Source organism: Cornus florida, unplaced genomic scaffold (genome assembly GCF_030987335.1).
Source record: "Cornus florida cultivar Cherokee Brave unplaced genomic scaffold, ASM3098733v1 CherokeeBrave_3.0.0_Hap2_Chr03, whole genome shotgun sequence".
Taxonomy (NCBI): Eukaryota; Viridiplantae; Streptophyta; class Magnoliopsida; order Cornales; family Cornaceae; genus Cornus; species Cornus florida.
Genome location: NW_026775573.1, coordinates 5,892,404 through 5,907,641, shown reverse-complemented (window position 1 = coordinate 5,907,641; position 15,238 = coordinate 5,892,404). Strand labels below are relative to the sequence as shown.

Sequence of the window (15,238 nt, the reverse complement as noted above, 5' to 3'; positions counted from 1 at the left end):
GTCATTTTTCTTTCTGAAATTTTACGAATAAAATTAAGGCATTAAAGCTCGAGCATTGTACCTATAGAGCTCGAGCCCTATCAATCGTGCTCGAGCCTTACCTAAGGTGCTCGAGCCTTTCGGTTTCCCAAACTCGACATGTTTTTTGGAACAGAGTGAATAATTTATAAGGACTATATTGACTGGTGCCTTTTGATGCTAACAAAGAGGATTTAAGTTAACTCTGTATAGGAAAGAAATCATCAGAAAATTATATATAACTTGATTTTATTTTGTTTATTTTTTATTTTTAATTAAAAAGGTACAAATGAAAATAAAATATTGATGATAGAAGTTACTCAGTTTTGTCATTGCAATTTCCTTTACTCAGTTATGTCATTGCAATTTCCTTTTCTCATTATATTGTTGGTTGGTTCATAATATTTTCAGGGTTTCATTTGAATCTTTTATTTTATTATATTTAATTATTGTATAATATATATATATATATATATATATATATATATATATGATATCTATGATATAGAAAAACTCTAAAAAAATGTAATTTATCCATTCCAGCAATGTTCTAATCAATATTCGGAAGAGTTGTCTCACCCTGAAGCTTGTTAATTACAAAGCACATCTCACCCTTTTAAACAGGTAACATGTCTACTTTCTAGAAATTTTTAACTGAATGTTTACATATTTACACAAAACTCTCACTATTTCTAAAATATTATACAATCATCTAGCATCTTCAAATTATCCAACATTTTAGAATCTCTCAACTTTCTTAACAATACTCCACAACCTCCACATTGGACTGAAGACTGCAATTCCAACTCTTCTCATTCATGACACTCGTGTGGTCATGGCGAAACCTTCTACAAATTAGCGGAGAGTGACAACATGCTCCAATTAGTTGTCCATGAATACACATGTTCAATTTGGGCACCATAATTCATATTCAAGCCTCACATTTCATGAACGACAAGTTCTAACAGCATCTTCCATTGTTAACTAATAGAATCTAATAACTTACTATTTCTACTAACATGTCAATATATACTACATTCAAATATATATATATATATATATATATATATATATATATATATGGGGCCGGTTGCGAGCGATAAACACCTGTACGATAAGCAAATAGGTTATATAACCTATATAGGTTCTTGAAAGTCCCTAATATTTATTTTTGGTGCGAATAAGGACCTGTCGTCAGTAGAGCGATTAAAAAACTAAAGTGTCCTTTATGTGTTTGAAAATAAAAGGTGAAACACAGAATAAATGTAAAATGATCAAAGTATCCTAACCAAAAGGGAGGGTATTTTGGAGAGACCAAAAGGACAGTTTAGAGAATTTGTTACTTAATACAGGCACGTGCAACACACATGACTGCTTAAATGTGATTTTCAAACATATTATACAAAGTAAACCCTTATTTGCCTATTTTTTAAAACTTAACAGACTTACATACCAAAATAAAAGTTAGGGTGTTATTTCCCATATTAAGAATGTTTTTCTCACTTTGCCCTCTATATATATATATTGTATTACTAATATCTATTATCTATATGAATTCAAGACAAAGAAAGTAAGGAAAAAAAACAAAAAGGTTTTTAAGGACTTGCAACTTGTTCATCTCTCTCTATTTATTTATTTTTCTTTTCTCATTTTAGTTTCCACGTCACATTTATTTAAATTGTTTTATCCTATTTGTTTTAGGTTGTAGGTTCCTCATTATTTAGGTTATTTATAATGAGAACATCTTCACACTGCAAGGTTGTAAAAGTTAACCTCTTCACAGGGAGAAAGTCTGCTATATCCCCGGAACCTCTTAACTGTCGAATTACTCATCAGGTGAGTTCAGCAACCACATCTCATAGTTGGGAACCAATACGTTCGGTACTTCCAAGTATTGCAGACTTTCGTGAAAGTGTCATTAATATTATATGTTATAAAAATAAATATTATATTTTTATATTCATCTTGATTTTAATTTCATTCTACTACTTTGGCCCCCAACCCAACATTTCTGGTTCCGCCCCTGACAAACGGTCTTCTGTTTCGGAACTATCTCTTTCTCTTCCTCTCCCTGATATGTAAACTGTAGTCTCAAGCTCATGTACATTTCTAGATATCCATATATGTGTGTGATATGTAGATTCTCGTTTCCCATCGTTGTCTCTTTAGAAACACATTTTCTGTATTTGTTTCTTCTCAATCATGCACACCTTAGATCTACATATATTTATGAAATACCATTAGAGGTCAATTTATGTGTAATATACTAGAAGGAATCAACTGATTGAAACCCCATATCCATGAAATCAAGTGGGTTGATCTTGAAGTGTTATTTTTATAGAAAAATGTTTTCAAAAACCAAACACAAAAATAACAGAAATTTTTTTAAAAAATATATAGTAACGACCCACTCCACCACATGGGTACGATATTATCCGCTTTAGACCTAATCTCAGGCAATGTGAGACTATGTACCCGTAACTCGCCAGTGTGGTAGCCTGACAGTGCCCTCTCGCGCCCGCCCACAAGGTCATCACATATATATTTTAAAATCAAGATACTAGTGTAGAGAAGCATTATTGCACAGTTAAATGGATGACTAGAAAGTGAGGACCTGGTTACATATGACAAGTCTGTATTGAACAAAAGAGGAGAATATAGACGGGGAGGCTATTTCAAACCATTTTTCTGACTGAACCAACTCATTGTTCATGAACGCACTGCGATGTTTCTTGTTCATTGAATGTTGAAACGCCAAAATAATCTGTTACAATGACAAGAACAAAAATTATATTAATATCAAACAAATCAACAATCATACCAGGAAGTCAACTATTTTAGTTCTTTTTTATTTTTGTTTAGTCCATAGAAAGATGAATGAAAGTTCGTTGAGTACTATTTTATCATTCCAAAACTTATTGAAAAGTCAATTAGAAGACTCAGTTCGCTGTCATTGGAAAATCAATTAGAAGACTCAGTCCAAACCTTCTTCTCTATATTAGCCTCTCAAAATGAAATCATCAGTACCACTGCTTCAAAAAAAATGGCGAGTCCTTCTGATTCAGTTGGGAAAAGTTGGTTCAGGCTTCGGTACGAAGAAGAGAGGGACACTCCAAGTGAAACCCGAAATGTGCTGCTAATTGTGGCTGCTTTGATCACCGCCGTTACCTTCCAAGCAGGGGTCAACCCACCGGGAGGTGTTTGGCAGGATGATAGCGATGGACACAAGGCGGGAAGGGCAATTTATGCATCTCAGAAAGTAGCATTCTACGTTTTCTTGATATCGAACACAGTGGCTCTCTCTGCATCTATACTTGTCCTCATTTCTCTCACTTACAGGTTCCCTTTTCATTTTGAAATATGGGTCGCGACGGCTTCAATGTATGCGACTTATGCTTCTGCAGTTTTTGCCATTGCACCAGATGAATCGGTGCGGTTTCGTTATGTCCTGCTTGCAGCTGCTGTGCCTTTTGTGATGAGATTTGTGATTCAGATGTTCAAGAAGTTGAGGAGTAGGGTTTGATATCCATGTAATAACATTGCTTCTAATTTATTTAATTCATGAATCCAACAGCAAAGGTTTGTTGTATCAATAAAATTGAGAGTAGTCTATTTTAGCACAATCAAATTATTCTTATACTTACTCTTTCTTCGCTAATTTTATGAGGACCCATTGGGTGAGGCCTCTTCTTGATGCTATCCATGAGGACTTTAGTTGAACTTCTCTTGGATTATACCATGAGGAAATAATCAGAAAATCAGATATTACTTGAATTGTTTTATGTTTAAAAGGTACAAATCAGAAGAAATATTTGGGCCCCTTTTGTTTGATGAAAAATATTTTTCAAAAAATATTTTTTTTATTTTTTGGTGTTTGGTTGTTGTAAAATATTTATGAACAAAAAAATATTAAAATTTAACAAAATTAATTAATCCATCAATTTTTGTTCAAATTATTTTAAATATTTTACCTAAAAAGAAAAATCTTTTGTGAAAAAAAAATATTTCATATCAAAACAAACGCAGCCCACGATGATAAAAGTAATCTAAAAAAATTTCCTGTCTCAATTTTCCTCTTTTCAAGCATTGTTGGCTCAAAATCATTTTCATTCTATTTGACAAGTTCCATTTGAATTACTAATGAGCATTGGTCATATGATACAAGTTCTCTTTCCCAAAGGGTAGGTTGGGTGTTGGAGTTAAGGACAAAAGATTATGGGTGTGTATGTTTGTTTAAACTTCCGAACAAAAAGGTTTCATTTGACTTTTTTTTTTTTTCAAGAAAACCAACAATGGATTTATATAATCATGTTGTGGTTGGCAATTAACCATTAATCTTAGTTAATATAGTTGAACCTTTTGATAAAAATACAAACTAACCTATAGGACTACCTAATTCTTTTGGACACTGTGTGATTTGCTGAAAGAAAAAAACAAGTGAACAAATAAAAGATAATTTCTCTCATGTTCAAGTTGGCACATGCTCCATCCAACTAGTTGTCCACGAATGCACATGTTCCATGTTCCCACCCAAGAATCAAATACAACTGTCAAACAGCATAAATTGTCTCTAACTGCCAAAAATAACCACAACACTGTATCATCACTTTTTGTGCACACAAAATGCTTTTAGACACCAAACATAGCATCAAAGGGGACCTTTCACTAACCAGTCACCACTCATTTTCCATTCCAGATGGGCCTCCTCAGTTACAACATAGCCATCAGAAAACTTTAGTGTCACTGCTAAAAAACAAAAGTGGACAAGTATCTTTCATTGACATTAACATACTTTGATAGCCAGACTGTAAAGCACAGACACCCATCTGTATAAATGCTAATTGATCTCAAGTCCAGATCAGCCCAAAAAAAATTAGATTAAAAAAAAGAAAAAAAAAAGGAAATGTACGCACTACACATGGTAAATTCGTCACTACAGGTCTGGGAAAGGTCAAATGTACGCAATTTTACCTCCACATGAAAACGTTGTTTCTAGTTTCGATCCCATGACCTAAAAATGTATGCAACCTTACCTCCATATGAAAAGGTTATTTCCGGTTTTGATCCCGTGACCTCAGGTCACAAAGGAGTAGTGACCTTACTATTGCCGACCGAGAGAGGATCTCTCTATTTCTAACTACATTTGGAGGTTGAAAAGCTAAGTACTTAAACAGCTAGTTGTGGCTGTTGTTGTTGATGGGAGGAGGCTTCATCTTCATTGAAACACAAGTGCAGCTTTGGTGACCTTCCAATATTTAAGGAAGATTCTGCTAAATCTAGATGAGGCTGCAATATCATCTCTCTCTGTAGGTGAGAACAGTATGTGTGGAAAGTCGTTGGGGTCACGTTTAAGTGGAAGCTCAATCCAAATAGGAAATCCACTTCAAGAAAGTTCATCTCTGTTGTGCTGATTCCTCCAACTTTAGCATAATAAGCATTATTGTAGTACCTGAAAATTCTCAAACCATCAAAAAATAAAACATTAGTTCAAATTATAGTGTTTGTCTATATATATATATATAGTTATATACATACCAAAATGAAAAATTACTAAATTATCCTTTTCATGGTTCACATTAACTACTAAAAGACAGCCAAGTAATTTTATGAATGCTTAAACAAATTTTATGGTTCTGCTGGACTATCACTATCAGATATGAATATTTAGTCTTTGTCATGCTATTAAAGAATGGATGAATTTTACAGTAATACCCTTCACATACACTTTTGGTAGCTGTTCTTGAAAAAAGAGAGAAGAAAAGAGAAACCAGGGTTTTGTAGCTTTCCTGGTCTGATTTGCAACTCTATATATCAAAATTTGGGGAAATATTTTAGATAATAAATCAAATCACAATTCACAAGGTACCTGGAAAATCAAATTGGGAAAGTAAAATGTCTGGACTTTTCAGTATTTCAGCATTTATATTTTCTAAAATGCATCATTCCAAGAGAAAACAATTCAAGAAAACCAAAGCTAGACTGGAAATCAATAACAAAATACAATTAAGCTTCCATTCAATCCTCAAAATCAAAATCAAAATCCATTCACATAAATAAAGAAATAAATTTAAAAAAACCCAGAAAATGATTTCCAAGAATTTCAAATATTTATCAACCAAAATTAAAAATTTAAACAATTTAATGAAATATAGGCCATAAATTCCAGAATTTTGAACATTGAATGATCAAAGCAATTTGAGCATTGAATGATCAAACTAATTTGAACTAAAAAAAATCCCCAGAAAACAAATCAAAGAATCTGAAACTTTTTTGAGTATTTAACAAGAAAAGAATCTTGAAAACTTACATATCATCCATGAACTTTGCAGAGATCATGACACTGGCGATGAGCAACCGATGAACGTTGAATGAATTGATGGGCAATGAGGGCTGTCTCTGAGCGAACCGATCAAGATAAATGTAGGCAACAACGAAGCACGACGGACTACAATTCGCGTACTTGAAAATTCTCTCTAAATAGCTCTGGATTGATATGGAGGGTCGAGTTAGGCCATGAAAAACAGAGATTTTCTGTGATTGGAATAGAGGGTTGAGATCGTTTGATTCGGACACCCTTTGGAGCAGAGTAGAGAGGAAGGTGATGAGTTTGGGCATCACATTTGGGCTCTCCAAATCTGCCATTGAATTGCTGGTGAAATTGTTCAATATGTGTTGTTGTTGGGATATATATATAGAGCTCATCTTTTTTTACCTGGAAGTGGTCGTTATTTGGTAGGTAATTTTATTTGACCAAAATAGCCTCAGGAATTTGAATTATGGCTAGTATGTCCACACTCACCGATGGTGGTCTTGTACTTTTTGGCTCAAAAGTCGGGAATTTTGAGTTGGATTATGATTTCTTGATTCAAACTTAACTTGTAAAAGAGGGAAAGATTGATTAGTGTGAAATTGTGGATTAATGATTTGTTTTCATTAAAGGTGGAAATAAAGAGGAATTTGAACTTTTTTTTCATGGGAAAGTGACGGAAAATAGACATATGTGATGGCATGACACATACTAATTATCATGTGATTACATGTGGATTAATGGTGATTTTAAATTGTGGGTCCTACTAGAACAGATTTTTCATAGGTTGTGATCTATACATAATTAGGTGACAAAGTAGACAGTGACTGTTAGTATTATTATTATTATTATTTTTGTAGGTTTGTTTAAATTTCATTTTTTGCAATTCTAAGATTTTGTCTGACCGACACAACCTTATATCACTATTTATGATCCAAACATGTATATTCAATTTTTTTTTTTCATTTTCTTTTTCTTTTCAAAAAATAAAAAATAAAAATAAAAATAAATAAAAAATCAGGTTTGAACTACGGCTGCAACTTATGAGGATTGAAAATTTAGCTTTGAGTCCAACCCGACATATAAAATGTTTAATCCAAACTCAATCATAACTTTACCTTCAACTCTAACTACTCAATTCGAGCCCAATCCATCCTTATAATTTTAAACTGGATTTTAACTCGAGATTTTAGATTTTGAGTTCAAAAGTCGAGTTACCCATATGACCAATTTGATTAAGTTACTCTATCTAAAAAAAAAAATTAAAAAGTTATTGCAAATTTTTAATAAATTACTAACAAATGCTTATAAAAGTAATCCTACTAAATGCCAATACACAATAAATTAAGATTTATCAAATGTTGAAAAAAAAAAGGTGATTATAATTTAAAGAATATATATAATGCATTTAAAGTTAATATATATATATATATATATATATATATATATATATATATATATATATATAAATATAATAATAATAATAATAATAATAATTTTAGAATTCGAGTTCGGATTTTGTTAGCACCTAAAATCAAGCTCAACCTTAATTAAGTTCTGGTTAAGATTTTTCAACCAAAGCTTGACCCTAATTATTATAAAAATAATTATCCAGACTCGTGAAAAATTAGACTGGGATTGGACAAGGTTCGAATTGCCCAACCCAAATTACACACCTAGTTTGAACCGTAACAACAAAACAAAATCCTTACACTTTTCATGTAGTAAATTGAATTAATGGCCCTGAATCTATGAAATTTAAATAATATGTACATCAGTGTTAGTATTTTTAACTATTTTATCTTAATTTAAGTTTTAACTTTTCAATGCATGCAATTTTTAGCTCCATCCTTAATTTCCAATTTGAGCCCAAGTGAGCTCTTCCTTTACTGTGTTTGTTGAATGGATCTTAAATGAACTTTCGTGGGTCACTACATATCAGTCTGCTTTCCAATTTAAAGAAAATGAATATTATGGATCGAATACGACCCTTAAAAAAACGAAATAGCAACAATTTCATGTAGTCAAAATAAAAATAGTACAGTGACTAAATATATAAGGTCACTGATAAAAGTGTGAGAGAACACGTACATCGGAGAATTAAGAAATTATCTATAAAATGAGAAAGTCTACAAGGTAAGAGGATCGTAAAAAAATAAATAAATAAATAAAATAAAATAAATTTGAAATGAGGTTGTGATGACGTTGATTATTATGAATTGAGCAATTTTTTATTATTATTATTTTTTTAAAAAAAAATTAGGAGCCACCAACATAGAAGAGTGTTTTAGTGGCACTCCTGTGAGGTGGACACCAAAAACAAACTATTGGAGTGATATATTTAAAATTCAAATGATAAAAAAAGTTCAGAAAGAGAGAAAGGTAATTGACTTTACAGCAAGATGGTTATCTGTTCATAGCCATTCTGAGTTCTAACATGCTGGCAACCTATTCCCCTCATTAATTTTGTCTTATGCTAGCTTTTAAAAACAACTACTACAAACTATACCACAGAACTTACATAATATATATATATATATACCCTACCTTATACCCACTACTATTTACTTTAATCTAGTGCATTCTAGTTGAAGATATATTTCTTGGACTAATTATAATTTTTTAATGGATTTTTGTAGATTAATTAATGTTTCTTGCTGGATGGTGTTGTGAAGATAGATCTCGCACTTTTACATTTATTTGTCTCCATTTATGTTTCAAGGAGTTCTAAGAAAAGAATAGGTGTCATTACTCGCTAGACCGGGAGAAAGGAAAAATGTGTGGTATTTGTATTATTCGTAAATAAATAAATCCCTAATAATTCATTTTTAATTCTTATTTAATGATTCATTTTTAATTCTTATGTAGTTTTATATACTTGTATAGTTTTAATTGGGCCAAATCCCCTGATTGGGATAGGAGGCAAGTATTACAATTTTTTCTTCTTCTTCTTCTTCTAATTCAATCAATCCAAATAAATCTTAAAAATTCTAGTGATAAGGATTATTCAAAAAATGGCATATTCATGTAAAACAAATACAAATTGCATGTATAGAGGACACATAAATTGTATTATAAAAAAAAAGTTGTGACAGTCTAAAAAGATGGAGTCTAACATAATGATCTTTTCTAAAAGAATCAGAGTCAATTTGAAATTATTATTATTTAGGTGAGATATTAGAGTAAATTAAATAAATGGGGCAAAGTCCAAAAGATCTCCTCCTGTTGGGGGGTTTTTTGGAATTTTTGGAATAAAAATAGTTAGTTAAGAGATTTAGTGGAAAATTAACCAGAATGTAAAATGACTAAAGTATTTCTTATACTTTAAAATGTATCTCCATTTACTGTTGCTGTCAAAATAAATAAACACACAATATAACATAAAAACTCCATAAGTCCAACACCATAAACCATATAAAAAAAAAAAAAATTATCTTCAAACAAATAATTAAAATTAAAATGATAACAAATAAACAAATAAATAAAATTAAAATGATTGTTGGTAAAGAAAAGGAAAACCCATTGTAATTAAATGTAACAAAACTACAGTTCTAATACAATGCATTTAACAAGCTTATATAGATTCATATTGAATACGAAATTAAAAAATAGTTACATGGGTGTGATTTGCTCACATTAGCTTGGTTTTCACAGTAATGTAGGGCTGAAAGACAATTATCATAAAGCAACTTCAAATGTCAGTCTACAATACCAGATTTGGGACTCAAAATTCAAACATCAATATAAACATAAAAATAAAAATAAAAAAGTATTATATCTCTCTCCCAAAAACAACCACTGTAGGTGCGAAATTTCTCTCTATTAAAATAAATAAAAAAGAAAATACAAATCACTCAGAACATACAATTATAATACTCAGAGATAAGAGTATAATGCTCGATAATTTTATTAAAGGTCTAGGCCTCTATTTATAAGAAATAAGGTGGTGGAATTATGGTAGGACTCACCTGACTTGTCCTCCAATCAATTCCATACATGACATTCTTTACATTTATAATTATTTCCTTTTTACAATTCTTTCCATGCAAAACTTTCTTTGCACAGAACTTGCTTTCTTTACTGAATCATTTGTCTATTAGGACTGGTCTATCTTTAATTGGGATTGGGCTGAATGTGGGCCAATCCATACGATTCGGCAAATAGGCTTGAAGTTCAGCCATAGCAGCCCCGGGCTGTTGAGGTCTTTATTGGGCCTGAATGAGATTATATGCATCTGGGCTTATTAAATGGGCCGAATGCCCTGAGTCAACGGTCTAGATGGAAGAAAGACCTTGTCTGGACTTATTCTGGATTAGGTTCTCCCAATCTGGGCTTGATACTGATCAGACCCTTGCTGTATCTAATATAAATTTGTAGTGTGATGACGTGGACGATTCTTACTGGAGGGGGGATTTTTTCCCTCCACAACCACTAATGAGTAAATAGGTATTCATTCGTAAAAGAATAAGTATTGCTACTTGCCTAATGATGAAATGAAGGAATATAAAAAAAATAACTCATGGAAAAATTGAAGTTGTTTTAGACTCAATTAGTGATTATTATTATTATTTTTCTTTGGGTCCTATATAGGAGAAAAATTAATTCATTATTATGAATTCTAGCCTCTCCGTTGAATCTTTGCAAAGTGGATGATGGCAATTCACAAATTTTGCCTAAAGGATACTTTAGTCATTTTACATCCTGAGTTGATGTCCCTTATAAATTTGTTAACGCCTCTCATAGTTGAGGGGGTTTTTTGAAATAAAAACAGTTAAGAAGGGTTAAAGGGTAAAAGTGGGGTTTTCTTTGGACTTGGTCCAGATAAATGATATCAATTTGTTAAGATTAACTTGATTCTATTCTAAACGGTAGTCATGCGTTGTCTACATTGCCCGGAGTTTCCATTTTAAAAGATTCAATTTAGAAAACAAAACTACAAAAAATAAATACTAATTTGATATTTAAACTCTCGTGACTCCAATCTCTTGTCTCTTCCACTCCAAGGAATAAAGAAATTTTCAAATATTATTGTTAAAATCTGATTTTTTAAAGAAAAACTTCTCAAAACCTTTTACTTTGTTGAATGGGGTCTCTCTTTAAGAAAAGAAGGTTAAGGGTTTAAATTCTGGTTGGGACTTGTGAATATAAGTATATTTACCTAAGTAGAAGGATTGTGTCTCCCCAATCCATGGTGGGTTTCTCTGCAAATCCATTGTCAAATGTTTCTGGAATTTTTGTCTTTATTTTTTTGGTAAAGTACAATCACACTCCCTGAGGTTCAGCAAAAAGATACTCAAAAGAAACTTACCTGTTTTTTGGACAAAGACACCCCCTGAAGGTTCAAAAATGAACAAAGACACCCATTTACCTGAAAAATTGACCAAATTACTCTTTGACCATTTAAGATACTTTTTTAACTTTACAATTTAATAAATTGGACCAATCTACCCTCATGAATAATTTATGCATAAAAAAAAAGTAAAAAAAAACTTTATATTGTTCACTTTTTTTTTTTTTTTTTTTTTTTTTGTTAATTACTTTATAAATGTCCCAACTTCTTAAAAATGTAGACGTCTAAAATAATTTTTTGATTCAATACATTTATTTCAAATAAATTATATTTTGTTATTACTTCTTTTCTTTTTTTTTTTTTTTAAAAAAATTAAGATGCTTAATTCTTTTATCTAAAAAAATTAAACCAATCTCTTTTCCTTGAAAATAAAAAATAGGGTACCAGTGTAACTTTATGCATCTTAAATTATATATAAAATATTATGCATTTCCCAGCATAAAAGATAATAGTTACCAGTATAACTTTATGCATGCCTTTGTTTTTGTTTTATTATGTTTTTTTCCTTTATTTTATTATTATTTTTTTTCCCTTTTATGTTAGGAAATGCATAATATTTGATATATAATTTAAGATGCATAAAGTTATACTGGTACCATATTTTTTATTTTTAAGAAAAAGAGATTGGTTTAATTTTTTTAAATGAAAGAATTAAGCATCTTAATTTAAAAATAAAAAAGAAAAGAAGTAGTAACAAAATATAATTAATTTGAAATATATGTATTGGATCAAAAAATCATTTTAGACGTCTACATTTTAAAGAAGTTGGGACATTTATAAAGTTTTTTTTTTTTTTTTGTTACTTTTTTTTTATGCATAAATTGTTCATGAGTGTAGATTGGTCCAATTTATTAAATTGTAAAGTTAAAAAAGTTTCCTAAATGGTCAAAGGGTAATTTGGTCAATTTCTCATGTGAAGGGTGTCTTTGTCCATTTTTGAACATTCAGGGTGTCTTTGTCCAAAAAATAGATAAATTTTATCTGAGTATCCTCTTACCAAACCTCAAGGGGTGTAACTGTACTTTACCTTCTTTCTTTTTTTTCTTTTTTTCTTTTATTTTCACAGATTTACTGTGTTTTTTCCTATTAGACCCTAACCTCTCATATATGTGCACACAAGCTATTGCCCTTGCAATGTCCCTTAAATATTTTATTTTTATTTTTATTTTTATATCCTCATTGTCCCTTGAATTCACATGCCCTACTTGTATCATTGTTAATAGATTTGGCAGTCACCATAACTTTGCCGAAGTTTCTTTTATACAAACTGTCTCAAGTCCGAATAAATGTGAAGAGTGGCGTTAAAGTAATTTCTTAGTCAGCGTAAAACTTTGTTACAGACTGTATGAACATGAATTTTACAATTACTTAAGTAAAAAGTGCAGTGAAGACCTTCAAGTACGTCATATCATCTATATTGACATATATATTAAGCAAAGAGGAAAATCAAAGTTTTAGTGAGTGGAATTAATAAGAAATGACGAGATAATATGTGAATTGACTAAAGTTATAACCATAAATAGAGCAAATGAAAACATATGATTCATATAACTTATTCTAACTTTCTAAGTAAGTTGAAAAATAATTTGATTGTTGTTAATGTTGTATTTCGGCCGTCACCATATTTTGGACATATCATATTCCGATTAATTTTAAGAGGTTATATTTACACTCAAAAAAAAAAATCTACCACATTTTGAAATATAATAATAGATATCATGTAACAAGAAACCCAATGAAAAAAACATATATATATTTTTATGTGAAGATTGTCTCTCTTTAATTTATTAATCAATTTTTTTTTTTTTTAGTTGGTAATTACACTCACGTACCTTCATTGAGATTCGAACCCCTGACTTCTCTTTGAAAAGTAGGGACATGATACATTACTCGCCTATTGATAATTTATTAATCAAAATTGAATGAAAGTCTCCTTTAAGTTGCAGGATATAAAGAAACATTCAATGATGCTATTAAACCGACTTTGTTGTTAGTGGTATAAAATTCATGTTCTGAAATTTGGATCTAAAAAATAAAAAATTAAGATTTTAATCTTTAATTCCTATTTTAAAACATAAAATTATATGGTGCACTCAGATAGAAAAGGGTACTTGTGGAAATCAACAACATGAAACCAAATGCCAAGTTGGGAGCATGTTTTGATTGGAGTGATTGAAGAACAAAGCATGTCGTGCAATAGAGATGTAGAATAGATATAGAATAGAATAGAATAGAGCTTCTCAAACTTCATGTTACATTGCGATCACTATCTCATAAGCCTCTTTGCTGGTCCTACTACAGTACCAACCCATGTGCTGTCCATGTGAGTCCCTCCTCTACCGTCACAACCACATTTCACTACCACAATACACACACACACACACTAGCAATATATATATATATATATATATATAAAACAAAGTAAAAAATAAGAGCAACCCACATGATTATTCAATCAATATTGTCGCCTAGTGGTATGGTCGTCCTTTAACCTTAGAATATGACCTATCATGTACAAAGTTTCCAAGTAACATAGATATAGGTCCCAAACAAGGAATGATCAATGAACATTAGATTCTGGGTATCAGACCAATGAAATTGCGCCACATCAATTGTTTTTTTCGGAGTGGGAGTTCCACGTGCTAGGCACGTTCTACACATGTTGTCGGTATGTGGTCACTGTTTTCCTTCATTGTAATTTGATGGTGTTATCACCGACAAAAAATTATTTGTCAAATAGCTTATTAAGATGCGAAAGTCTCTAAATGTGACCAGTGCTATGCTCATAAAATTTGAAGAAGAAAGCACAGTTGATTAAATTTGGTTATAGTTACATAATTATTCTAAATAAGTGTCATTTTCACTTTCCGTAACCTCTTTTACTTCCATTTTTACTTTGCGTCACTTAAATTTTGCTTCAATCCCACTCTCCTGACTTAGGGACTCACACCACATAAGCTAATAAATTACAGTAGCAAACGTAGAAATAAAGAAATCATGAGATGTGACCAACTCATTGTTTATGTGTAAACAAGTTGGGCCAGGATGGACCATGCATGGGTGGTCGTGGACCTGTAGTTGACGAAGTGATGACTCAAGAACCCAATGTGTCGAGTTTGTTTTATACTTACTCAAATACAGTAGTTTGTAGATGACTGTGTGAGTATGTGTATTTACATGGATTAGTTTGTTCAAGATGTCCATGGTCAACTTGAAATTGCGAGCCCAAACCATAATTGTCCGGGTCATTGGCCCAGTATTGAACATTTGTAGGTGGTGTTCACCTTAAAAAAAAAAAAACACTCAATATTGAGCCAATGGACCAATATTGAAGTGGTGTTCAAATTGTGAGCCCAAAAGACCCAAATCAATATTGCCCAATGGACCAATATTAAAGTGGTGTTCAAATTGTTAGCCCAAAGGACCCGAATCAAAATTGCCCAATGGCCCAATATTGAACATTCAATTTTTATTGGAGAGAGATATTTGAAGGCTAAAAATGTTTTATTTACTCTAATTTGAGCAATTTTACTTCTTAAATTTCTTCTAAATTTAATGACTGC

General features: G+C 31.2%; 2 protein-coding genes across 2 annotated transcripts; one reads left to right on the top strand and one right to left on the bottom strand.

Moving 5' to 3' along the window:
• Positions 1-2,474: 2,474 nt before the first annotated feature.
• On the top strand, positions 2,475-3,726 carry LOC132298618 (uncharacterized). The gene has a single exon (XM_059795019.1). The coding sequence runs from the start codon at positions 3,062-3,064 to the stop codon at positions 3,539-3,541; it is 480 nt and encodes a 159-aa protein (XP_059651002.1). The 5' UTR covers positions 2,475-3,061; the 3' UTR covers positions 3,542-3,726.
• Positions 3,727-4,456: 730 nt separating this feature from the next.
• On the bottom strand, positions 4,457-6,696 carry LOC132299189 (cyclin-U4-1-like). The gene is made up of 2 exons (XM_059795676.1): positions 6,326-6,696; positions 4,457-5,467 (listed from the first exon to the last, which is right to left on the bottom strand). The coding sequence occupies exons 1-2, from the start codon at positions 6,658-6,660 to the stop codon at positions 5,185-5,187; spliced, it is 618 nt and encodes a 205-aa protein (XP_059651659.1). The 5' UTR covers positions 6,661-6,696; the 3' UTR covers positions 4,457-5,184.
• Between the last annotated feature and the right edge of the window lie 8,542 nt (positions 6,697-15,238).

Excerpts from the sequence above, each read along its gene's own strand:
- LOC132298618 (XM_059795019.1), top strand. The coding sequence starts at position 3,062 with ATGGCGAGTCCTTCTGATTCAGTTGGGAAAAGTTGGTTCAGGCTTCGG.
- LOC132299189 (XM_059795676.1), bottom strand. The coding sequence starts at position 6,660 with ATGGCAGATTTGGAGAGCCCAAATGTGATGCCCAAACTCATCACCTTC. Across the intron at positions 5,468-6,325 it reads GCAAAGTTCATGGATGATAT|GTACTACAATAATGCTTATT; the intron begins GTAAGTTTTCAA and ends GAGAATTTTCAG.